We start from the raw sequence: 25,993 nt of genomic DNA, 5'->3' as shown, positions 1-25,993 counted from the left end.
ACACCGCAGCGAGGAGCGGGGCTGTACCAGGACAGGCGCTCGAGGGACCACGGTGTCCTGGCCAGACTGGACTAGAAGGCACCCACCTCCAGTTCTCCCCAAAAGGACCAGCCCAAGCGAGTCCAAGCACCCGTCCCAGTGCTGGGGCCACCCATGGGTGCAGCCTGTGAGGGCAGCAGAGGCCGTGGCAGGCAGAGCGGGGTCAGGGCTGTTTGGGGGGGCTCCAGCAGAGCGAGGAGCCGGAGCATCGCTGGCGGCGCGGGGGGATGGGAGCAGCACACGCACACACACGTTACCCACATGCACACGCCAGCAGCACCAACAGCCCCTGCCAGCAGCCTGCAATCGCTGAGCGCCCCGCTCCTCCTCCTCCTCCTCCTCCTCCTCCTCCTCCTCCTTCTCTTCCTCCTCCTCGCTGCCCACCGGCCTGCAGCATCCCTCCGGCCCCACCAGCGCACAGACAATGACTTCATGCGGATTATGCATCTGAAGAAATCACCAGCTCGCAGATAGCCCCAGGGGGAGGTATCCATGTGTTTGGCAGGGACGCAGCCTCCCGCTCGCCTCCCTTCTCCCCCTCTTTCCTCCCGGCACCCGGCAGCTGCCTCCTCCCCGCCGATGGTCGCCTTCGGTCCCCCCGCACGGCGCTGAGCGAGGCCCCGGCGCATCCCACGCTTGCACCAAGGTACCGCCGAGGCTATTTTTATTCACCCTCTTCTTTTCCGATTCGCCTGCCGAGCTCGGTGCCTCTTTGCACCCTCCGTGCTCGCACGGCTCCCGCTCCCATCGTCTTCCCACCCAGCAGCGAGAGGTGGAGGGAGGCTCGTCCAAGCCCCGGCACCCGCGTCGCAGCGGTAACGCGGAGCAGAAGACGCGGAGCTCCGGCCCTGAGCCCAGGTTTGCATCTTCGATTCCTTCATCTATTTGTGGATGCGCCGGTGCCATTCGGGGGAGGCGGAGGGGGGACCGGGGAGGGGGGACGATGGGAGGGGTGGAGATGGTGGGGTGCTGGGGGGGCACAGCACGCTGGTCCTGCTGTGGGATGGGGAGGGCAGGGATGAGGTGGGAGGGAGGAAATGCAAAAGGCTGCACCCAAATAAATAAATATAGATATAGATATATATACACATCTATGTGTGTGTGTATATATATATATATATATGTAGGTTTGGGGCGAAGAGCAGGGCATGGCAAAGCATCTGCCCCACACAAGGGCAGCTGGGCATGTCCCCAGCGCCCCTGTGCAGGGGTGTCACGGGCCGGGCAGCGGCAGCACCCCCAAAACTGCCGCGGCACCGGGCACCCACGGGCTCCCTCCTCGGCAGAGTGGCCACCCCGGGGTGCCGGCGCGGACCATGATGGACCTGAAGGTGGACGAGGAGGAGGTGGACAGCGGGCACCCGGTGAGCATCCAGGCCTTCGCCAGCAGCTCCACCCTGCACGGGCTCTCGCACATCTTCTCGTACGAGCGGCTGTCGCTGAAGCGCGTGGTCTGGGCGCTGTGTTTCCTGGGCTCGCTGGCGCTGCTCGCCCTCGTCTGCACCAACCGCATCCAGTACTACTTCCTCTACCCCCACGTCACCAAGCTGGACGAGGTGGCGGCCACCAGGCTCACCTTCCCCGCCGTCACCTTCTGCAACCTCAACGAGTTCCGCTTCAGCCGGGTGACCAAGAACGACCTGTACCACGCCGGCGAGCTCCTCGCCCTGCTCAATAACAGGTGGGTGCCGGTGCTCTGAGGTGGCCCTAGGTGACATCTCCATGTGCAGGCCACCGCGCGTGGCCCCAGTCACCCCACCAAGCCCCGCGCCACGCAGGGCAGCGAGCAGCAGAGACGTGCACCCCATGACTGTGTGGGCAGCATCTCCTTATTCTCCGTGAGGAAGCAGATCCTGAGTTAGTTCAGCTCCGCAGCTGGATGCAGCTGCTGTGCAGCACCGCTGGCTGCCAAGAGCGGGGAGCCACCAGGTCCTGCTAGCTCCTGGACACGTGGCTTCCATGCTGGAGCTGTGCTGGACCGCTCTGGCATGTGTGGCTCCTGTCCTGGGTGCAGGGCACATGCAGCAAGGCCAGGGTGACCCTGGGGTGCTTGTGGGGCAGATCCAGCATGCACAGCTCCAGCACCGCATTCTGGGTGCCTGATACATGCAGCGAGGCCAGGGGTGCCAGCAGGTGAGGCCACTGAGTGTCACCCAGGCCAGGATGAGAGATCAGTGCCATCCCATGAGCCATGGGACCCTGCAGTCACAGGGTTCATGGGGAAGCTCCTTGTCTGCTCATCCCATCCCATCCCATCCCATCCCATCCCATCCCATCCCGGTTGTAGCAGCTCCTTGGTGGGATGGGTTTGGTACGTGGCCACTGCCCAGCTTCTCCTCCTCACCCATCTCCAGCCACCTCTCACGTGCCTCTGGGCCACTTTGTGCTGTGACAAGCTATGAAAACGCCACGTGCACAGTGCCTGGGACTTTGCTGAGCCCATACCGGGGTCAGGGCAGAAGTAGCTCATGTGAAGCCCAAGCGACCTTCACCAGCGGGAGCAACCACTATGGTTAGGCCTGATCCTCTCCTTGCCCTTTCCCCTAAGATACGAGATCCCGGACACCCAGACCGCTGATGAGAAGCAGCTGGAAATCCTGCAGGACAAGGCAAACTTCCGAAACTTCAAGCCCAAACCTTTTAACATGCTGGAGTTTTACGACCGGGCTGGCCACGACATCCGGGAGATGCTGCTGTCCTGCTTCTTCCGCGGGGAGCAATGCGCCCCCGAAGACTTCAAAGTGGTGAGTGCCCCCGCAGCCGCAGCCCGACAGCCCGAATCCCCCTGCGAGGAGGGCGTTTGTCTGTCCGTAGCCGCTCCTGCCTCCTTTCAGCTCAGAGAGGACCGGTGTCAGCTTTATTAAGGGGTTGCCAGGCGATGGTGATGGTTTTAGAGGTCCGGGTGCTCCCCGGGAGCAGGTGCTGGTTGGTGCAGCTCCCCAGGGTGCTCCCACATGTGCGAAGCTCCCCAGGATCCCTTTGGCTCTGCAGAGCACGGTCATGCATGCCGGGCTGGAAACCTCGTGCTGGAAACCGCTGCGTGGTGAGGAGGCACCAGTGGAAAAGCAGGGAGAGCCGCGGCGGTGGCCGCTGGGTCCCGAGGGACCCCTGGGGACAGCGGGTCCTGGTGGCACAGCACAGCGTTGAGCCCCACCATGGAGGTTGTGTCTTGCGCTGGTGCATGGACCCAGTGCACAATAAAGCCTTTATCCCCCCGCGGCTGCCGCTCCCCCGTCCAGCTGGGAATTACACAGTGCCGGCTATTCGGGTGCTGCCTAATAAATTCGGCAGCCGGGGTGGCTGTTTGCAAGGTGGCTCCGGTGTGAAGCGCGCGGCTCTGTGGTGTTCGGGGTCCCTGTCCTGGGGACATCCCGCTGGCGTCCCCCGCCAAGCAAGGACAAAGCCAAGGCATCAGCTGGGTGTCCGTGGAGCTGCTGCCCAGGTCCCAGCACAATTCGGGTGATTTTAATCGTCTGCATTAAGTTCTCTTGGTGGGCTCTTTGCGTAGAGCAGCTCTGTGTTGTCAACCGTCAGGCGTTTTATTTGTTAAATGGAGGCAAATTGCAGCCAGGGGAAGCTGGACCTTCTCTGCTGGGGCTGGCGAGCGGGTGCGTGGCCGCCATCCAGATTCGATACTGAGCTCTTCCCAGTGCACGGTTGTGTTTTCTGCGCCGAAACATCCTCATGGACCCTCATCCCAGCTCCAAATCCCTTCATCCTCATCCCTCCATCCATCAGGGTGCAAACACCCTGCTTTCCACATACCCTCCAACCAGCAAAGGCAAAATAACCTCGCAGCTGGTTTGTTATTCCTGCCTGGATTATTCCTTGCGAGCAGGTTGGGTTGATTTAATGGATTTGATTAGGAAAAGCTGGCTCTGTGCTGTGTTTCTGCTACTCTTTGGGTTTCCCTTGCAGCCTTGTGCAGGCAGGTCTGTGCGTGGGGCTGGGACGGTGCCACCGACACGGGGGATCCACGGAGCAGTTTAGGAACCCTTTGCCCTGGCCCTGCGGGGGTCTCGGGGTCCACAGAAGCTTTTTTGGGGGCTGTTTGACAGGTTAATTCCCACCGCCTCGCTGCTCCCTCCTCCCAGCTCAGACCACCCTGTGCTGGGCTCCGTGCTGCTCTGGGCCCGGTGGCACCGGTCAAGCCTGGTGGGTGCTGGGGACCGTCACCCAGTGATGACCCCTTGTCCCCCAGCCCCTGCCGGTCCCACCGCCCCGTGCCAGGGAGCAGGGGCCACGTTCACCTCTGCATTTCGGGAAGCACCATCCAGCCTCGAGCGCGCGGTTTTACCGCCGGCGCTGCCCCTCTCTTCCTGCTGATTCAGAGATGCTGTGTGTGGAGAGAGGCCTCGCTGGGGAGGGGGTTTGGGCTGCCCAAACACCCCCAGGCTGGGGGGAGCTGCCTGCATGCAGGGATGCATGTCGGTCCTCTCCCTGCGCCCGTCCCCTTTGCAGCCGTTTAACTTCAGTGCGGTGGCCGGTGGGGACAGCCGGGGCCGATGGGGACAGCGGGGGCTGATAGGGACAGCGGGGGCCAACGGGGACAGCGGGGGCCAAGTGGCCACCCGGGCGATGCTGGCTGCATGCTGATGCTGGCCGGCGCAGGAGGTGACGGGAAGGACCGTGGCTCTGCCGCCCAACGCGCCGCGGCTGCCGCGGTATTGGTCCCCGGCAGAAATGAGGGCTCGGGGGGAGACGCGGCAAATGCAAATGAGGGGCTGCCGTAACCGAAATGTAAATAGCCAGGGTGACAATGAGGTAGCAGGAGCTGCCTCCTGCTCGCATCCCACCTCCTCTTTCATCCCGCATCATCACCAGGCCACGTCAGGGGGTCCCTGGTGTTGTTCGTCCCCCTCCATCTCCACCCAAGGCTGGGTGCTCCCAGCAGCAGCCGTGTGCAGGGTCAGAGAACACAGAGTCATTTTGCTTAGAAAAGACCTTTAAGATCATCGAGTCCAACCGTTAACCCGACACTGCCCAGCCACCCTCTAAACCATGTCCCTGAGAACCCCATCTCCACGTCTGTTAAACACGCAGGGATGTTCTAAGGGCAGAGGTGGAGCTGAGCAGGCTTGGACTCATCCTGTGTGGGGGACTGAACCCTCTCAGAAGACCCAGGGGGTAGAATTTTGCCCAGCCCTGCTCTGCCCTGACTCCTCACAGCCCCTCCTGCACCAGGGGCTGTCTGGCAGCCACCAAATCCCTGTCTGCACCTGTACAGGACAGGGTGGAGGATGCAAAGGGATGAGGATGCAAAGGGGGAGGATGCACAGGGAGAAGGATGCATAGGGAGGAGGATGCACAGGGCAGGGAGGATGCACAGGGAGAAGGATGCACAGAGAGAAGGATGCACGGGGAGAAGGATGCACAGGGAGGATGCACGGGGCAGGGAGGATGCACAGGGAGAAGGATGCACAAGGAGGAGGATGCATAAGGAGGAGGATAAACAGGGCAGGGAGGATGCACAGGGAGAAGGATGCACAGGGAGGAGGATGCATAAGGAGGAGGATGCACAGGGCAGGGAGGATGCACAGGGAGAAGGATGCACAGGGAGGAGGATGCATAAGGAGGAGGATGCACAGGGCAGGGAGGATGCACAAGGAGGAGGATGCATGGAGCAGGGAGGATGCACAGGGCAGGGAGGATGCACAGGGAGAAGGATGCATGGGGAGGAGGATGCGCGGGGAGGAGGATGCATGGGTAGGAGGGTGCACAAGGAGGAGGATGCACAGGGCAGGGAGGATGCACAGGGACAAGGATGCACAGGGACAAGGATGCATGGCGTGGGGTGGGGGACAAGGATGCCCAGGGACACGCAGCCGTTTCCTCATCCCAGCCCCTAAATCCTGACACAGCCTTAAAGCCCAGAGGAAAAAACACCAGACTGAGGGGCAAGTCCTGAACCCCCTCAAGGCATGGCCTTTCCAGCCCTGAGCGACACGGGCTGAGGACGTCCCTGTCACCAGGGCTGTCCCCAGAGCCTCATCCCCACAGCAACACACATGGGATGGGCAGGGGGCAGCCGCCCAGGTCCCCTTTGCATGACAGGGGGAATCACCCTCCCTGTCACCTCCGTTTCGGAACCGCGCTCCTCGATGTGCTTATTAGCAGTGGAGATCGATGTTTCACGCTTTGCTACTTCATTATTTATAAGTTCGAGCCCTCGCTTCTCTGCAGGAACGCAGGGCCCCGCCAGCTCCCAGCTTGCGTCTCCTCTCCCCCCACAGCCCCGCTCGCTCCCCATGCATCCGCTCCTCGCTCAGCCAGGGAAAAGCCCAGGAATCTTTTCTCTGGGCTCTACACCCCGTTCATTTTCTTTCCATCCCAGGGAAAAGGAGAAACCAGAGGAGAAGATTCCCCTCTACACCCCATGGGACGGAAACTGGGGCTGCACCATGTAAAACCAGCACTAAACCTTGGGATGGTGCCCCGAGCTTGTGGCAGCTCTTTTTGGGGGTCGGTGCTGCCAGGGGTGACGCGAGAAGCCGTGTCTGGCACGGTGCAATGTCCCTTTGCAGTTTCATTCGCACACCCCGCCAGCCGGTCCCCAGGGAGAGTCGCGTCCCCAGCTCTCGTCACTGAGCTGGGAGCCCTGGGGCAGCGCGCACGGGACATCCTCGATAAACCACAGAGGATTAAGACCTCTGGACCATTTCCCTGAGGCTCCGGGGCTGAGCTGGCACTGGGGAGAATTGAGTTTGACATGGAGATCATGCTGCTGACTTTTGCATTGGATTCTGCAGCCTCTGCCCTGGAAATACCGAGTATGCAGAGAAAGAGCAAGGGAGGGAACAGGAATGGTCTGGAGTGACCCCAGCAAACCCTGACCACAGTCCTCCTCACCCCCAGAGCAATGCAGGAGCTGCTGGGATAGAGGTCGTAGACTCGTAGAATCACAGAATAGTTTGGGTTGAGGGGATCATCCCAGCCCCCCCAGTGCCACCCCTGCCATGAGCAGGGACATCTTCAGCAGCTCAGGTTGCTCAGAGCCCCGTCCAGCCTGGCCTGGGATGTCTCCAGGGATGGTTCAGCCACCACCTCTCTGGGAACCTGGGCCAGGCTTTCACCACCCTCAGGAACAACTATTACTTATATCCATTCTCAATCTCCCTCCTTTAGTTTAAACCATCACCCCTTGTCCTATCACAACAGGCCCTGCTCAAAAGTCTGTCCCCATCTTTCTTCAGGCCCCTTTTAAGCACTGAAAGGCTGCACTAAGGTCTCCCCGAAGCTTCTCTTCCCCAGCTGAACACCCCAGCTCTCTCAGCCGTTCCTCCCAGCAGAGCTGCTCCAGCCTCCCATCATCATGGATGGATGGATCCAGCAGCATCTCACTGTACCCCACATCACCCCATTGCACCCCACTGAGCCTCTCCACTGCCCCCTGAACACCATTGCACCTTGGGGAACCCCACTGAATCCCCCCAGATCCTGCTGTGCCCCTCTGCACCCCACTGTGCTCCCTGTACCCCACTAAACCCCCCCTGCACCCCCAAATCTTCTCTGCACCCCGAGCTCCCTGCTCAGCCCTCACCCCACCTCGCTCCAGCCGGTTGCATTTGGGCTCAACTCCTGCCCCCCCAGATTCCCCCCTGAAAAACAACCCTTGTGCCACTCACACCTGCCTCGTTGGTGGGTACCAGGGTGTCCTCCAGCACCCATGGGAGCTCAGAGGGAGGTGCAATTGGACACCCTCATAGTGCTGCTCTCAGGGTTCTCAACCAGGGGATGCTCCTGGTCTCCCTGCTCTACCACAACCCCCAGCCCCCAGGGACCCCAGCACCTGTGGGGGGCCCCAGGCGTCCCCCCCATGGCCATCGCAAGCCCGGCAGCCCCGCGGTGAGCAGAGCTCCCCCGCCGTGCAGCGTTAGTGGATAATCATAGAGCCAGAGTGAAAAGCATCTCCAACACAGCTGGAGAGACCGGGCGCGGGAATTACTGATACCCAGATATTTCCTGGAGCTTTAGGCACTTCATAAACAAACCGCATGGCCCAGCTGGCTTTGGAAAAACAACCTGGGGACCAGGTGTGGGCGGCAGGGCCGGCTGCTGGCCCCAAAAAGCGTTGTCCTTCTGGTTTGGGGCCGGTCCCCATGGCACACGGAGCCGTGGCAGCTCCCACCGCAGTGCCTGGCAGAGCCGGCGCATTTACAAATTCTGTAAGACATTCAAGTGATTTATGTAAATCACTTTTTAAAGTGGCACATGGGTTCCTAAATAACTTATAAGTGTTTGAAACTGCTCGCGTGTATCCGTTATTTCTGAGCAGCGATCCACCTCCAGCATCCCAGCCCTTCTCCCCAGGGCCCATCTCCACCTGTATCATCTGCAAACTCCTGGCCGGGCTCACCCTCCACATCGGCCTCTTTCTGCTGTCAAACAGCAGCATCGTTTGACCCCAAAGGCTGCATCATTCTCCAGACAAACGAAGCAAACCCAGTGGGACGTGGGCTGCCTGGTGCAAAATAATTGGAGGTGATGGAGCAGAGGAGCAGTCGCTGATGGGACCGCAGCCGTTTGCTGGTGGGGACTCGGCTCTCCTGGGAAACACGGCAGGTTGGGATCACCCTGACTCCATCGCAGCTCAGAGCCTGTCAAGTATCACGGTGTTTTGCTCGAAGCAAATGATGCAGAAAGCAGCCGTGAGGCGTTTAGCCCTCAGGTGCGGAGCAGAGACGCCGGCGAGCGTTGCTCCGCAGCTGCGTCCCTTCCCCAGCCTCATCCAGCTTTTCCAGCCGCGGCCGCCCGCGGGGTGCAGGCGGCAGCATTGGGGATCCCTCAGCTGCTTGTGGCTCCGCTCGCCCCACGCTGACACCAACACAGCGCCAGCAGCTCTCACTTGAAGGCGGATGCATTTCACGCTCACTTTGCAGCGGGACAGCGACGCTGCGGTGCGGCCCCGGTGCCGTTCCTGTGCAGGAGCAACACCACCAGACCCGCCGCCATCTCGGCCAGGTTGGAGCAGAAACGGGTCAGGAACAAGTGGGCTGAGGACATCGGCGCCGGGCACAGCGGGAGGCCAACGCGTGCCTCTGCCTCGCAGCCGCTTCATTAGCAGCTCTGCAACGGAGCAGGTAAATTGTTTAGCGCCTGGAACCTCGAAGCTCTGAGCAACATCGCTCCCGCCCGAGCAGGCGATTAGGAAAGGAGAGAGAAGGACACGCAGGAGCGACACCAGGTCCCCACAGGGGTCGTTTAGTCCTTGGCCTGGCCCAGGGGTGATGTCCAAGCCCAGCAGCGTGCGCAGAGCCACGGTGCTTGGCAACACACGCTGAGCTGTGCACACCCGGACACACCGTGCACATCTGGAGCACTTCGCACACCCAGAGCGCTTTGCACACGCAGATGCACCATGCATACCCAGAGCACTTTGCACACCCAGAGGTGTCATGCACACCCAGAGCATTTTGCACACCCAGAGCGCTTTGGACATGCAGATGCACCATGCATACCCAGAGCACTTTGCACACTGGGAGCACTTTGCACACCCAGAGGTGTCATGCACACCCAGAGTACTTTGCACACACAGATGCACCGTGCATACCTGGAGCACTTTGCACACCAGGAGCATTTTGCACACCCGGAGGTGTCATGCACACCCAGAGCATTTTGCACACCCAGAGGTGTCATGCACACCCAGAGTACTTTGCACACGTAGATGCACTGTGCATACCTGGAGCACTTTGCACACCAGGAGCATTCTGCACACCCGGAGGTGTCATGCACACCCAGAGTACTTTGCACACGCAGATGCACTTTGCACACCAGGAGCATTTTGCACACCCAGAGGTGTCATGCACACCCAGAGCATTTTGCACACCCAGAGGTGTCATGCATACCCAGAGCACTTTGCACATGCAGATGCACCATGCATACCCAGAGCACTTTGCACACTGGGAGCACTTTGCACACCCAGAGGTGTCCTGCATACCCGGACCACTTTGCACACCCGGAGGTGTCATGCCAAGAACTCACAGCAGCTCAGATGCACCTCAGGCCATTCCTGCTCCTCTTGCGATGCCTTTGCACATAAAGAATCATTAACAAATGAATTATTAACTATCATTAATATGGTTTAATGGCATCTGTGGCTGCTGGAAGAGATGAGGAGGCTTTTGAGCGCTCTCCGGCTGCGATGGAGGGCAGGATGTCCCAGCTGGGTACCCTGGGCACACACTCTGCCAACACCAGCCCCCAGCCACCACCAGCATACGGGAATTTTCCAAATCCATCTTCTTTAATGCCTCTGTAGTGTTTATCTGAGCCCCAGCCAGGCACACGGCGCCTTCTCCAACCACAGGTATTGGGAAGAATCCACCCAGGAACCCTCCTGGTGCCATTTTGCGTCTCTGCCCCCGTGTCACGCAGGGAGCATCTGGGATGGAGGGGCCAGGCCCCCGAGGTCATGGAGCTGCATGGGAGGCAGAGATGGCCACAGGGAGATCTGGGAAATTAACTGTCTCGAGGCCTTTTGCCTCACTTTTAATTTATCTGGCGTTTTATAGACGCCTTTGTTTTATCGCCCGCGGAGACCCTGGCTGGAGCCGGGGCTCTCCATGCAGCATCACTGCGATTCCCGAAACAACCGTGACTCACGAAGCTTCTCACCATCTTATTTATTTATACAGGCCGTGACACTTGGATATTATAACCTTTTCTTTATGTTTTTGAGGCCTTTTTTTTGCTGCATGAAGGGTTTGGTGCATTGACATCCAGGCTTTTACCACAAGGACAGAGAGAGCACGGGATGGCGCTGGGGCTTCCCTCCCACCCTCCAGTTTATTGGGGGTTTTAAGCCCATTCTCCTTTCCTCTCCAGCAGCACCAGAGCCTGATAAAGTGACGGGGAGACCCATCCAGAGCAGCATCACGCTGGGCTGTGTAACCACCCTGCTTGGATTAGATTAGATTTGAAAACCGTGATGCGTGCAGAGCCGGAGCAAGCGAAGGCAGCAAGAAAACCAGATAGGAATACCATTTCTTTCCCCCCCCCCACCAATAAAACCGTCAGCTTGAATCCGCTTGCACAAACCATCTAAGCAATCGTGAAGGATGTCGGAAAAAATTGCAACCTGCTTATGGGTAATTTGTGATCAGCAGGAAACACGGAAAGGCATCAGGATAAGTGTTGGCACCGAATAATCCCGGCTGCCCCTCGGCAGCATCCCCTGGCGGTCCCAGTGACCCCTCCGTGGCACGAGGGGACGCGGCGATAGGTAAATCACCCGCAAAGCTCTATGCGTTACAAACTGTTTCAACTATAAGAGCATAAATAGATCCCCAGCAAGAAGGAGAAGGCGGCTGTGGGAGCCATGGAAGCGGATGGACAACAAAGGGCTCGGCTGCAGGTACACACTCGATGGCTGGGGAGTGCAGGGGGTCCTGGCTGAGCCCCCCAGAGACCCCGAACCAGCGGCACTGCAGGTGGTCCCTGCACCCGGAGCAGAAGCCTCAGCACCCGCTGGGCAGCACTGGCCCAGGGAAGCTTTGAAAGATTAATGGAGTTTAAATGGAAGCATTTGGAGAGGAGATAAGGCTCGGCTGATACGAAATCATATGGAACAAGGGGAGCCAGGGAGGCCCCGGGCCCGTAATGAAGTCCACTTAGCGCATTACTCACCATAATGTGCTTTTTATTAAAGTCCCGCGCTGCAGATGCCGGGGCTGCAGCCGATAAAGGGGACAGGATGCTCCAGGGACCCCTCCACCCTGAGCCTTACGACCAAAAGCAGCTGGGACAGAGCACACCAGTCCTGCACGGTCCCAAAAAGGGACATTCGGCTTCCCGTCTGAACCAGGATGGGGCTCCCACATCACCCAGCGCCGCAGCATCACTGGCCCCCATGGCTGGGGCTGAGCTACCCAGGCCTGCGGGGCCGGGGTGGAGAGGAGGCGGAGGTGGGGAATAATACAGAGGAAAAAACTCCTTTTTAATCATCAATTTTTCTGCATTAGAATGTGACATGCTAATCCACTGTGAAGCGTCTAATCTGGGGGATAAAGGGCCGGATAACACAAGCTGTGGCTGGCTTGGCCGGCGGAGCGAGCGGAGGCAAGGTGGCAGCATCTGATAAGGGGCAGCAGGATTAGTCCCGGCAGCCATGCCGGCACCGGGGCAATCCCACCTCGCTCGGCTGCCCCGGCGCTGCCCCTTGATGGGGTGGGGAGCGACCTGCATTGCAGAGCTGTCCCAGAGCGGCTCATCCTGCCCAGGGCAGCTCCGGGAGCTGCACAGCACCCTCATGGGCCACGGCACATCACAAACCTCTATCTTCCTCCCCTTTGATGCAATGAACCCACTGCGTGGTACCCAAACATCCATCCCCCAAATCCTGCTCCCTGTTGCGCCCATCTCATCCCTCCCCACCAGTTGCTCCAGGCACCCCAGGGGTGATAGAGGTGGCTCGGCAGCACCCAGTGACAAAGCCAAGCGGGTCCAGGGCACCCCAGGGGTGATAGAGGTGGCTTGGCAGCACCCAGTGACAAAGCCAAGTGGGTCCAGGGCACCCCAGGGGTGATAGAGGTGGCTCAGCAGCGCCCAGTGACAAAGCCAAGCGGGTCCAGGGCACCCCAGGGGTGATAGAGGTGGCTCAGCAGCGCCCAGTGACAAAGCCAATTGGGTCCAGGGCACCCCAGGGGTGATAGAGGTGGCTCAGCAGCGCCCAGTGACAAAGCCAAGCGGGTCCAGGGCACCCCAGGGGTGATAGAGGTGGCTCAGCAGCGCCCAGTGACAAAGCCAAGTGCGTCCAGCTCCCGGGGCTCTTTCTGTGACAGCCTCCCCGGGGCTGGGCTGGGATAACAGAGCTTGCAATGTTGTTTTCTCCTCGCCTCCTCGGGGATTGGTTTATCTCTATGAATAACTCCATCCCGGCTTTGATCTCCTCTGCCATTAAAGCGTGACAGGCTGTGAAATGTGCTGTTGCTGCCGTCAAATCCCCCTCCCGCTTCCCCCCCTTGCGCACTCCCCCGCTCCGGGGAACCTCCTTTCCCAGGCCCGTGATGAGCTGCAGAGCAGCGAGCGGGGCCGAGCCGCCCCGGGACGGCGGCCAAACGCTGTTCCGGAGCCAGGAAAAACCAGGCTCCTTCCACCATCCCGCATCCCTGGCTGCGGCACCGGGGGCCATCGAGCATCCCTGGTCCTAAGCGGCGGGTCGGGGTGCAGCGGCATCATCCCAACACGCGCCGCCACGGGGGCTGATGTCCCAGCTAATTATAGCATCCCCCGTCCCTCTCCCCCGCCAAAGCTTTACCTGAGAGAGGGTAAAAATAACTCCTGGTGAGGGAGGAGCTGGAACGAGCCCAAGGACTCCTCCAGCATCTCCAAAACTTGCACAAACCAGGACAGCACCCCCTTGCCCGCAATGTGGGGACACAGCCGTGGCTTGTCCCCACCTGGGGAGTCAGGACATGCTCCCGAGTGCCGGTGCCACTGTGCTCCTGGCTGCGGCTGTCCCCAGTCACCTTCACCCCGGCTCGGGTGTCAGCTTGGGGACAGGTGGTGGTAACGGGAGCCGTGTTGGTCCTCCCGCTGCTGGGAACCGGCCCCCACACGCTCCACGAGCTGCTTAGGCTGAAGGAGGCAGGTTAATGGCCCCAGCTGATGATGGAGCGTTTTCATTACAGCATCTCCCTCTCCCTGCTGCAATCGCTCCCGAGAAGACACATTAAACCTCCCCCCGCTGGGGGAGCAGCTCAGCCCCTCGCTCTCACCATCAGGGACTCCCTGGGCAGCTAAACAAACCCCTTCAGGCTTCTCTTCCATTTGTCTTCCCCTCTCCCTCCTACAGACGTTGCACAGAAACTCCCAGCCCCAGAGCTGGGGAATGCCAGGAATCCCACCCGACCCCAGCCAGCTCCAACCTGCTCCCTCCTGCCGAAAGCAGTGACCTCCAGCACCAGTCTGTGTGTGATCACCCCAGTTTGCTTCCAGCTTGTTCCCCCAGAGCTGAACCAGCCCAATATCCCAAAACCCCTCCCAGGCAGAGCCCTGATGCCTTTATAGCCCAGGGCTGCCCACGGTGCAGCTGCAGCTCAGTTCTATCAAAGGCAAAGGGCTGGGATGTGACCTGGTCATAGGATCATAGAATCACAGAAGGGTTTGGGCTGAAGTGACCTTCAAGTGTCACCTTATCCCCCCCTGCCATGAGCAGGGACATCTTCAGCAGCTCAGGGTGCTCAGAGCCCCATCCAGCCTGGCCTGGGATGTCTCCAGGGATGGTTCATCCACCACCTCTCTGGGAACCTGGGCCAGGCTCTCACCACCCTCAGGGCAACAATTTCCTTTTATCCAGCCTGAATCTCCCTCCTTTAGTTTAAACCATCACCCCTTGCCCTATCACAACAGGCCCTGCTCAAAAGTCTGTCCCCATCTTTCTTCAGGCCCCTTTTAAGCACGGAAAGGCCGCACTAAGGTCTCCCCGGAGCTTCTCTTCCCCAGCTGAACACCCCAGCTCTCTCAGCGGTTCCTCCCAGCAGAGCTGCTCCAGCCTCGCATCATTTCTGCGGCTCCTCTGGCCCCTCTCCAGCAGGTCCAGGTCTGTGCTGTGCTCAGGACCCCAGAGCTGGACGCGGTGCCTGGGGGGTCTCAGCAGAGCGGAGCAGAGGGGACAATCCCCTCCCTCCATGACACCATCTCCCCCATGACATGGGGGTTCCCAGCTCCCCAATCCTCCTCCCTGGCCCCGTTTTCCAGGATGAGTTTCCAGCTCAGACTCTCTGGCACGACCTTGCTCTCAGCTTTATGAAATTTCATCCTGTGGCCCTGGCGCTCGTCCCCAAGGTCACCTGCCTTTTGTCCCCAGTGCTGACAGTGTCCACAGCCTCGTGGCAACTGCCACCATCCCTCTTACACAAGGGCCACATTGGGAATACTGAGCTTTAGGAGCCCCAGAACGGAACCTTGAGGGGCAGCCGGCTGTCACATCATTGGTCGTAACCTCCCATTGTCCTGGCTGAGCCTGCCCGGGCAGGGATCCCCAGCACACACCCTGCCCGATACACTGACATCACTTGCTTGGAAATATCGGATAATTTTGCACCAGTATCAGATCAGATTTGTACAGGTTTCCCAGCTGCATTTGTCCACCTGGTTTGGTGGTGCCCATATCCATGAGCCAGGATGTGCCCAGCCTGGGGGTGCTCATCGCACCTGGGCATCAGCAAAACCCCCCATCCAGCTCCTGCGCATCGAGGCGCTGCCGTATTTAGATGCTCCCCTTCCCCTTGGGCTGGCGATGGCGGCTGCGGTGCCGGGATGGGGCTGGAGATTGTTCTGTGGTCGCATCGGATGCTTTTATGAAGTGCTGAGCGCAGGAAAACAGCAAACCGCAGCAGGGCCGTGCTGCTGCAGCGCTGCAGGAGGAGAAGCCTTTGCTCCAGCAGCCAGCCCGGCCACCAGCTCCGTCCCACTGCCCAGCACCAGTGCTGCCTCCCCAGGACCCCCAGCTGCTCGCTATGAGGCCTGGACACCATCCCTGGGGAACTCACAGGTCCCCGTCTCCCCTGGGGATCTGGAGCATTGAGATGGCACACCCTGAGGAGTCATCACGTGAACCATGGCAGCGCCCAGATCCTGCCGAAAACAGCTCTGGCTTGGAGGAGGATGGACCTGGCGCCACTTGGGACGTGGTACCACTCAGGACATTGCACCCCTTGGGACATGACACTGCTTGGGATATGGCACTGCTTGGATCATGACACCCCTTGGGACATGGCACCTCTTGGGATATGACACCGCTCAGGATGGGACATCGCCTTCACCGGGTGTCCCCACGCACAAGCTCCTGGCCTGCGGTGTGGGAAGACGATCCTGCAGGGACGGGTGCCACCAGGGCTGGAGGAGAACCACGAGAGCTTGGGAACACCACGGCATCCTTCCACCCCCCAGCACGACCCAGCTGGGCACTGCAGCAGGACGGTGTCACGGGCATTTTGGGTAAACCTCTGGCTCCAGCTGTCCCGATGAAGAGCGCGTTGAGCCTCGCAAACTCAGCATATGGCGGCTGCGGAAACAGCCCGGAGCCCGGCAGGGAGCGCCTGGCCGGAGCAGCCGGTCGGGCTGCCAGGGCCATGCAGCCCTGCAGCGAGGATGGAGGATGCGGGTGGGCAGCACGCTGGGGGCTGCGCACACACTTGTGCACACACTTGTGCAAATTGTGTTTGCCGGAGCTGGTGGTCCCTTGGGTCCCCGAGCAGCACCGGGAGCTCCCGGAACGCTGGTGCCTCTGGAGCCGGTGTCTCTGCTCCGTCCTGCAGCCACAGCCGGCCGGTCCCAGGGGACCCGGGGAGCCCGCAGAACCGCCCCTCGCTCCTCCTCTCCTCCTGCTCCTGAAATATCCTCCGTTCGCCGTCCCCGCTGAGCATCCCTCTGCTCCTGCTTGCCTCTCGCTCCTTTTCCTTTCTCCGTTTCTCTTCCCTGAACTTGCCCCTTGCTCCTTCCCTGCTCTCCCTCAACCCTTTTTCCCCACACCTGAACACACAGACCCACCATCGCAGACCCCCAGGCTGTGGCAGGGAGGGGGTCAGGACCCCCACACTGGAGCCAGGACCCACACACTGGAGCCAGGACACCCACACCAGAGCCGGGACCCCCACGCTGGACAATGCCCCTCCAGATATTCTGCACCATCTCCTTCTCCAGCGAGGAAGGACCAAGAGACACCGAGACCACCGGGAGGGGAGAGGACAAAGCGGACGAGTTCCTGTACGGGCAGGAGGAGGATGAAGAAGAGGAAGAAGACACAAGGGCAGCAACCACAGACTTCGTGGCCTTTGCCAGCAGCTGCACCCTGCACGGGCTGAGCCACATCTTCGTGGAGGGCAGCCTGGGCGCCCGGCAGGCGCTCTGGGCCGTCGCCTTCCTCCTCTCCCTCTCCGTCTTCCTCTACCAGGTGGCCGACCGCATCGTCTACTACCTGGAGTACCACCACGTCACGCTGCTCAGCGAGGAGGAGAGCCCCGAGATGACCTTCCCCGCCGTCACCTTCTGCAACATCAACCGTGTGCGGGTCTCGCAGCTCAGCCACGAGGACCTGCTCTACCTCGCTCCCCTGGTCGACTACGAGCCCGGGATGGAGCTGGGCTTTTCCCCAGCCCAGCCTGGCCCCGGGGACGAGGACGAGCCCCTAAATTTGTATGGGTTTTTTAACCGCACTTGCCACCAGCTGGAGGACATGCTGCTGAGCTGCAGCTACCGGGGCGAGCGCTGCGGCCCCAGCGACTTTGCGGCGGTGAGTAGCCCCGGGATGGCCGGGCAGCGGGAGCAGCTCTGGGCGCACCGTGCTGGATCCGGCACGGTGGGCGATGCTGTCCTTGCCAGTTCACTCAGCCACAGGCTGATATTTCAGCCCCATCCGCCGGCGCCTGGGTGTCTCGCTGGAGATGGGGACGGCACCGGCTGCAGGACATGGAGAAGCAGCCCCAGGGTTGTGTTTGAGGAGGTGGCCGGCACCTCCGTCCCGGTGTCACCACCACCCGTGGGGCACCACACACTCGGCAGACGGTCTGGCAGCGGCTCAGCGGCCTGGAGACGCGCCGGCTGCTGGAGGTGTTGGCTGGAACGGCCGAGGAGGGATGGGGGTTCAGGATCCTGGCCACCTCCGTCCTCTGCAGGGCTGGGAAGGGCTTGGGGCAGGCGCTGGTGTGCGGCTGAGCGCTGTCTTGGGAGGTTGGGGCTGCGGGGTTGAGGTGCAAAGTATCTCTGAGTCAGCACCGTCCCTGTGCCCATCACCTTGGTGGGGGACGTCTCCTCCTCTACCGGGGCAAGGACGGGCAGTTCCAACAGCAAGAGACACCCCGTAGGGCAGCAGCCAGGGTCGGATCATCCCCCAGGCCGGGGATGGCTGTGTCTGGAGGTGACGGTGCCCTCCCTGCTCCGTGCCATGGTCCTGGCAGCAGTTTGTGCTGGCAGAGGGTCCCGGCCTCAGCCCCATGTCCTCTCCGCAGGTTTTCACGCGCTATGGGAAGTGCTACACCTTCAACGCGGGGCAGGACGGGAAGCCTCGGCTCATCACCATGAAGGGGGGCACCGGTAACGGCCTGGAGATCATGCTGGACATTCAGCAGGATGAATACCTGCCGGTGTGGGGGGAAACAGGTAAAACAGCGCCCCAGCAGCTGTCCCGCGATCCCCTCAGTCACCGGCTCCCAGGTGCTCCCCAGCTCCTTCCCACCTCCCCACCCCATGGGTCCACGTCCCTCAGGCTCTATCCTCTTCCCTCCTTCCATTTCTCATCACTTTGGGTCCCTTTCTTCCCTTTTTCCTCCTTGTCTTTGCTCTTCGCCATGGCAACTCCCCATCGGTTTAGACAGGCAGCCACCACTTGTTTATAAATAGAGGCAAACGCTTTCCCTGCCACTCTCCCCAGGTGCTGGAGTGGGAGGGTCAGAGGGGACAAGGACACGAGGTAGCAAATGGATGGATGGATGGATGGATGGATGGATGGATGAATGGATGGATGGGACACAGGAATGAATTCACCAGGGGAAGGGTGGGAGACAGGAGAGGTTTGGGTCCCCCTCGCAGCAGGGCTGGGTGCAGCCCCGTGCTCACCTCACTCCCCTGTGCCACAGACGAGACCTCGTTTGAAGCCGGGATCAAGGTGCAGATCCACAGCCAGGACGAGCCGCCGCTCATCGACCAGCTGGGCTTCGGGGTGGCCCCCGGCTTCCAGACCTTCGTGTCCTGCCAGGAGCAGCGGGTAGGGGCTGAGGAGAGGCCGGGGGTCCCATCCCTCTCCAGGCTGTGGGCCAGACCTGCCGTGGGACACGGAGCCTCCTCCCTGTGTCCCCCACCCCATGTGGGATGGAGAGGGGGACCTAGCCCTGGGGACCGACACAGCGAGGGTGTTGGGGGGCTGCTCTCCTCACTCCTGGCTTCTTGCAGCTCATCTACCTGCCGCCTCCCTGGGGTGACTGCAAGGCCACGGCGGGTGATTCGGAGTTTTATGACACCTACAGCATCACCGCCTGCCGCATCGACTGCGAGACCCGCTACCTGGTGGAGAACTGCAACTGCCGCATGGTGCACATGCCCGGTGAGCCCCGCGCGCCGCCGCTCCCGTTCCCCCCACGCTCAGCCCACCGGTGCCAGCCCACCGGGAACACCTGCTTTGTCTCTCCCGCAGGGGATGCCCCTTATTGCACCCCGGAGCAGTACAAGGAGTGCGCGGATCCCGCCTTAGGTGAGGCTGCCCGGCCCCGGGAGACCGAGCAGTGGGTGTTGGGTTTGTCCACCTCTCCATCTCCTTCTCTCCCTGCACAGATTTCCTGGTAGAGAAGGACAACGAGTACTGCGTCTGCGAGATGCCCTGCAACGTCACCCGCTACGCCAAAGAGCTCTCCATGGTGAAGATCCCCAGCAAAGCCTCCGCTAAGTACCTGGCCAAGAAGTACAACAAGTCGGAGCAGTACATCGGGTAACGCACTGCGGCCGCGGGGACGGGGCAGCGTCTTGTCGCTCCTTCCCAAACCTCAGCCTGACCCCGCTCATGTCCTGCGCAGGGAGAACATCCTGGTGCTGGATATCTTCTTCGAAGCCCTGAACTACGAGACGATCGAGCAGAAGAAGGCGTACGAGGTGGCTGGCTTGCTGGGTGAGTGTTGGTGGCTGTGCTGGGGACCCCATGGCAGCACCTTGGTTGGCATCTCCAACAAATCGGTCTCATGTTGTCCCCATGCACCGTGTCCCTGATCCCGAGAGCGGGCACCTCAGGGGCTGGTCACAGCGGTGACGAGTTCTGCCCGTTCTCTGCTCCCTCTGCCACCAGACGCCAGACCTGACCCCCACTTCCCTCTCCTCTGCAGGCGACATTGGAGGGCAGATGGGGCTGTTCATTGGGGCCAGTATCCTCACAGTACTGGAGCTGTTTGACTATGCCTACGAGGTGAGTGTCTCTGCTCGGGGGGTCCAGGTTGTCCTGGAGCACCGAAACGCTTGTGTGGGACGTGGGGCAGAGCCCATGAGCCCCCGTGGAGCTGGAATCTGGCTCTGGCAGGTGATAAAGCACCGGCTGTGCCGGCGGGGCAAGTGCCACAAGAACCACAAGAGGAACAACACGGACAAGGGTGTCGCGCTGAGCATGGACGACGTGAAACGCCACGTAAGTGCCGGGCATGTCACAGGAGCTGCTGGTCCCCCCACGCAGCCCAGACGCTGCCACAGATGTGCCGTGGGGTGGGGGGTCACTGTTTTGGGGACCGCCTGGGACAGGAGAGAGGGACAGGAATGCTGTGGGGAGCCAGGACTTGGTCCCTACATGGGTCTGAGTGGAACTGATGCCCTCAGCACCCTCTCACCTTCTGCCCCACAGAACCCCTGCGAAAGCATACGGGGCCACCCGGCAGGCATGACGTACGCAGCCAACATCCTACCTCACCACCCGGCCCGGGGCACCTTTGAGGACTTCACCTGCTAACCGACGTCTGGATGTACAACCTGAGCTACCAAAGCCCTCCGGAGAGCTGCCCGTCTCCCTGCCAGCGCCAGCGGAGAGACACATCCAGGGGACATTGCTCCTCGCCACGGTGGGACATGGACAAGAGCGACGGCCTCGGATTGCGGGGCAGGCAGCCGGGCCGGTTCGGCTCACGCTCGAACTCAGCGCGTGGCCCCCGCGGCAGCTGCTCAGCGCCTGCCCCGCGACTTCAGAGACTCGAGGACGCTCCGGCCCGGCCGTCCCCGCGGCGCGGGGAGCGACACGCACAGCGGGCTGGGGCACGGGCCTGCCCTGTCCCCTCCTCGGCTCCCCTCGGCCTTTTTAACTAGAAACCCAGAAGCCAAGAAGAAGCAGCCGTTCGGCCGCAGAGTCTCCATCCACAGCCCTGTCCGTCTGTCTGTCCATTGTCTCCATGCCTATCCTGCTCCAAAGCCTTGGCCGGCGCTTGCTGGGACCCTGGTTCGTGGGGGAGCCCTGTGGTGTGTCCCCGGGTGGTCCCAGGAGAGCCTCGCTGTCCCTCAGCACCGCAGTGGCCCATGGCCCATGGCACTCCCGGCCGCTCCATGTGCACGAGGACGGGGCACCTCCTTTTCTCCAAAACGTCTTCCTCGGCACCTTGCCCCCCGGGCTCACTGGGAGCCCCACGGGGACCCAGCCAGGGGTGGCATCGAAGACCCCCCACCCAGGCATCTGCGCTGGGTTGGGCGATGGTCGGTCTCCCTGCCCCTCTCCTGGGCTCCTGGCCAGCACCAGCCCCGCTCTGCAGCCCCTCTATCCCCAGGGAACCTGGGTTTCCCCGTGCGGCCCCCAAAAACAGCCATTCTCGGGGAGAAAGGCGGAAGGAAAGCTCCGGGCCCCTACTTTGGCTGCAGCCACCAGCCCAGCTCGGCCAGGGGGACACGAGGGACAGCCCCGCGGCTCCGCTTCACCACAGGAGCCCCAACCCCAAAAGGGTTGGGAGGTTGAGGGACGCCCCATGGCACAGGGTGCTCTGGTCCACGGGGCCGCAGGTTCCCCCCCACTGAACCCCCCGCCGAACCAGCAGCTGCCCCCAGGAACCACCCGCCAGCTCCTGCCCCGGGACGGCCGCTGCTCCCCCTGTCACCGTCCCCTCCCCGGCACGGGGGGTCCGGCACCAGCCCCGTCTCTGCCCCCCGGGCCCGCAAGCGCCGCAACATTTCGCTCTGGGGTCAGTGGAAATTGGCCCCCCTGGCCCCAGCCCCCCAGGCCCCACACGTCAAGCCAGATCCCTCCCAGGGCCGAAGTGCTACTTATCTTTAGGAGCTTTTGCAATAAGTCTTTTTAGTAATTATTATTTCCAAACGGCGGTTTTGCTTTGATGATTGTCATTATTATTATTATTGTTATTATTGTTTGCTTCCTGACCAAAATTAGGAACTGGGGGTCAGTCCTTTGTATCCAGCGATCACCCAAAGATAACGGGTCGGCCACATCCATAAATTTTCTTATGGATTTCTCCTAATGTTTCATTGCGTTTCATTTATTTATTTTCTTCCTTTCTCTTTCCCATTCAAGCTTTTAAAGATGGGGCTGGGATTTCACCTTGACGCTCACCTGTTGACGCATACACTTTTTGTTTGTTTCTATTATATCATCCGCATTTTATATTTCTTATATATAATATATATGACTATATATATATGTGTACATATATATATATATCTCTATATATGCATCATACCAGTGTAGATACCCATCTAGAAGCATTTAGGCCTTGTTCTTGTGCCATTCTCTTTTTCTGTTACTGATCTCTGAATGCCTTCAAGTGTATAAAGTGTTGAATTCTCTCTGGTATCTGTACTATGTACACACATTTTCATAGGAAGCACAATACGATGACAGATGCATTGTACATCAATACCTGCTACTCTTAACGGTGATATAAAGAATGATATAAACTCTGAACGCTGAGCCTTTCTCTCTCGCTGAGCTGCGGGAAATGGTCCCCAAGGAGGTGCCGGTGGGGATGGTGACAGCTCGGGGTGTTCTTGAAGGTGGCACCGAAATCCCGGAGCCAAGAGCGAAAGGAAGGGGGGAGCATAAAGCTTCACTCCAGACTTCCAATCCTGTTTAAATGTGCACACAAATCCAGCAACACGGAGTGGATGGGGAATGGAGTCACGTTAAAGGAACATTTTGGGAGGGTGGGAGCTGCTTTTTGATCTCAAGCTGGAGGAGAATGAGCATCCGCACAGCGGCTGATGTCTGAACACCTCTGTGCTTTGGGACGGACACGTGAGATTCAGCAGAAACGAGTCGCTAGCGTGAACATCACCTGGTTTTAATTTAACCAAGCTCGTAGCAGTTGTAGCTCACACCATCTGCAAGCTCGCTTTTGTGTCCTAAAATTGCCCAGCGACAAAAGAGCAAAAGTAACCCGCAGGATCCAATGTTGGGCATCCAAAAAAGCCCTCGGGACCCCATGGGGGCTGAATAATAGTGAGTGAGGAGGGAAGACTGAAATGCCAAACTCCCGCTGGTCACTTGGCTCTGGCCACGTCCCTGTTGCTCCTGGAAATGGCAGACGGGTGTTTTGCATTTAAAGCAGAATGGTCTGACTGCTACTCTGGTCCTTCCCTGCCAGAGCTGGTGCTGCAAAGGCCACAGGGTGGGCTTTGAATAGGAACGAGATAATATAGCTGAGCCCAGAAGGGAGTTAATGAACCTAAATTAATTGCGGGCAGGCACTGTGAGTAGCCGGAGCAGCTGATGGTGTCGGCTCCCTCCATCCACAGCAGCTCCCGGTGCAGGGGCAGGCGGTGACCCCGGCTCTGCAAGCTCTAATCTCTTCCACAGCTCCCCATTAACCTGCCGGGCTGTGCTGGGAGCAGCTCGGCCCCTCCATCTGTCACAGCCGAGGTTTCTGTTGCCGGTTTGCGAGCCTGGAACGCGCGGCCGGGGAGGCGTCTGCGTCCCAAAGGTGCACAGCCCGTGGGGAAGCCAGACAGGACACCAGCGGGAGCAGCTTTGGGATATGAAGTGGAAAAGCTGCACATTGTCAGGCTCAAGTTGCACCAGGAAAGGCTGAGGTTGGATCTGGGCAACAATTTCTTCCCCAAAGGGCTGTGGGGCATTGAACAGGCTGCCCAATGGAGTCACCATCCCTGGAGGGGTGAGGAGACGCGGAGATGTCTCAGGGACACGGTTTAGTGCTAGATTTAGGTTATGGTTGGACTCGTGATCTTAAGGGTCTCTTCCAACCACAATGATCCTACGGTTCTGTGCGTGCGGTGCAGGCAGCGTGTGTACATCCACGTCTCACTCGGCGGTGCGAGACTCACGCTGCGCACAAGACAGGGAGTTAATTACATTTCACAGGAAGCATCTCTGATGATCCACGTGAGGACGGGGCGTGATACACCTCAGCCCGAGATACTGGGAAGCACCTGCTCGCACGGCGCCGTGTTTACCGTGCAGATCGTGCGGCTGCTGGAACCCTACAGAGCGAGGATTCATCATGCAACGCGCATAGAACCACAGCGGAGATAGCATCACCTCTTCTCCCTGGCAATAATTCCGATACCGCTTGCTCGCTGCTAACGCTGCCAGCAGAAACAGGCGCTGAGATATAATTACACAGTCCTGGATGCTGTTGGGCTGCCTGGAGCCAGAGCCACACTGGGTGGGGAAGGAGGTTTGAGCGGAGCTGCAGGTGCAGGAAAATGAAGGTGCACGGGGTAGCGTTTCGCAAACCATTTCCACTGAGAGGAGCGAAGCAACCAAACCCTCAGGGTAGAGGAAAGGAGAAAGGACAAGTGTAAGGAGACACTGCGCCAGGGAAAACGGGGATATTTTATGCCTGTGTTTCTTACCAAATGTGGCTGGTACAAGGGGACAAAGAGGACGGGTCAGAAAGTGTCCCTGGGGACAAAGTCCTGGGGTCACTCTCATAGAATCAGAGAAGGATTTGCAATGAAGGGACCTTCAAATGTCACCTCACCCACCCCTGCCATGAGCAGGGACATCTTCAGCAGCTCAGGGTGCTCACAGCCCCGTCCAGCCTGGCCTGGGATGTCTCCAGGGATGGTTCAGCCACCACCTCTCTGGCCAACCTGGGCCAGGCTCTCACCACCCTCAGGGACGACAATTCCCTTTTATCCAGCCTGAATCTCCCTCCTTTAGTTTAAAACCATCACCCCTTGTCCTATCACAACAGGCCCTGCTCAAAAGTCTGTCCCCATCTTTCTTCAGGCCCCTTTTAAGCACTGAAAGGCCGCACTAAGGTCTCCCCGGAGCTTCTCTTCCCCAGCTGAACACCCCAGCTCTCTCAGCCGTTCCTCCCAGCAGAGCTGCTCCAGCCTCGCATCATTTCTGCGGCTCCTCTGGCCCCTCTCCAGCAGGTCCAGGTCTGTGCTGTGCTCAGGACCCCAGCGCTGGACGCGGTGCCCGGGGGGTCTCAGCAAAGCAGAGCAGAGGGGACAATCCCCTCCCTCCACCTGCTGCCCACGGGGCTGGAGATGCAGCCCAGGGCACCCCTGATCTGGTGCCAGTGCACATTACCAGCTCATGTCCCATCTACGACCCCCAGCACCCCAAATCTCCGCAGGGCTGCTCTCCAGTGATATGGGGTCTCTCCAGACCCTGTCACTCACCTGCTCCCTGCACAATCTGAGCAGGTCCCCAGGTCTCACCTCCCTCTCCCCACTTCCCAGGTTACCCCTTGCTTTCTGTCGCCCCACCGCACTCCGTGTGTGCCCCCGGAGCCAGGCAGCTTGCCCACCTGCCCAAAAGCTCCTGCCAGGCTTTCAGGCTCAGTCCAAGTTGCATCTGAACAATACAGAGCAGATAAGTTCCACCGCTTTTCCTCCCCATGAATATTTCATCAGGCTGCCGGGCGCCAAGCCTGTCGGAGGTGGCATTAAATTAACTGCACGGACACATGGATGCTGAGACAACAGTTAACGGCCGCGCTCAAAGCTTTGTGCTTTCCATCACGGATAGGAACTGCCGTATCTGGCAGAAAAGGTGCCAACACATCCCCACTTCTTTGCTCAGTCACCAACACCACTCACTCCTCAGAACAGCCTCCAAAAGGACCCATGATGGTCATTAATTGCTTAATTAATACTTGTGGTGTGGCTGCTCATGGATTAATGTTGGCTGGATTCGCATCCCTTTTTATCTCCAAGGGTAAGTGCTCCGGGGAATAGCGAACTTAATGCTAATACTTGCAGAAAGTGGCCTTTAATTCTAGCATCGCGCTTGCTGTAGCAACCCAAGTCACTGTCAAGGGAGACAGGAATCATCTTCGTGGGTGCTCAGCCTAAATCTGAACAAACTGACTCCACTCACGTCCATTTGTGCCCCAGGAGTTTACCTCTTTTGGTGTTAAGGACGGCGGTTCTGGTGGGAGGTGTTCCTGCCGCGTCTCCATCCTGGGGCAGGTGAAGCCCCTTCCCCAGCACATCCCTGAGCAGACGAGGCCTCAGGAGCAGCATCTCCTACAACAGGCACATATTTATACCCACAAATGCTGCAGCTGTGGCCCGGTGA

General features: G+C 59.8%; 1 protein-coding gene across 2 annotated transcripts; it reads left to right on the top strand.

The window, feature by feature from the left end:
• The first annotated feature begins 337 nt into the window (after positions 1-337).
• Positions 338-22,405, top strand: ASIC1 (acid sensing ion channel subunit 1). Of its 2 annotated transcripts, XM_065858778.2 has the most exons (13): positions 338-685; positions 803-897; positions 1,326-1,720; positions 2,588-2,783; positions 17,988-18,138; positions 18,615-18,742; positions 18,928-19,078; positions 19,169-19,225; positions 19,306-19,459; positions 19,545-19,636; positions 19,848-19,927; positions 20,039-20,143; positions 20,354-22,405. In XM_065858778.2, exons 3-13 carry the CDS (start codon positions 1,356-1,358, stop codon positions 20,456-20,458), a joined length of 1,584 nt encoding a protein of 527 aa, XP_065714850.1. In that variant the 5' UTR covers positions 338-685; positions 803-897; positions 1,326-1,355; the 3' UTR covers positions 20,459-22,405. The 2 variants fall into 2 exon arrangements, with proteins under 2 accessions (XP_065714850.1, XP_065714849.2); XM_065858777.2 differs by lacking the exons at positions 338-685; positions 803-897; positions 1,326-1,720; positions 2,588-2,783 and adding an exon at positions 14,847-17,272.
• The last annotated feature ends 3,588 nt before the right edge of the window (positions 22,406-25,993 follow it).

The sequence above is a fragment of the Patagioenas fasciata genome, chromosome 28, assembly GCF_037038585.1.
Source record: "Patagioenas fasciata isolate bPatFas1 chromosome 28, bPatFas1.hap1, whole genome shotgun sequence".
NCBI classification, from domain to species: Eukaryota; Metazoa; Chordata; class Aves; order Columbiformes; family Columbidae; genus Patagioenas; species Patagioenas fasciata.
Note: the sequence above shows the minus strand (reverse complement) of the source record. Positions and strands in the feature narration are given on the sequence as shown.

Bases quoted from the DNA above. Each gene is read 5' to 3' on its own strand.
- ASIC1 (XM_065858777.2), top strand. From the start codon at position 16,646: ATGCCCCTCCAGATATTCTGCACCATCTCCTTCTCCAGCGAGGAAGGA. The intron at 18,743-18,927 runs GTAGGGGCTGAG...GGCTTCTTGCAG, and splicing joins TGTCCTGCCAGGAGCAGCGG to CTCATCTACCTGCCGCCTCC. The intron at 19,079-19,168 runs GTGAGCCCCGCG...TCTCTCCCGCAG, and splicing joins CCGCATGGTGCACATGCCCG to GGGATGCCCCTTATTGCACC.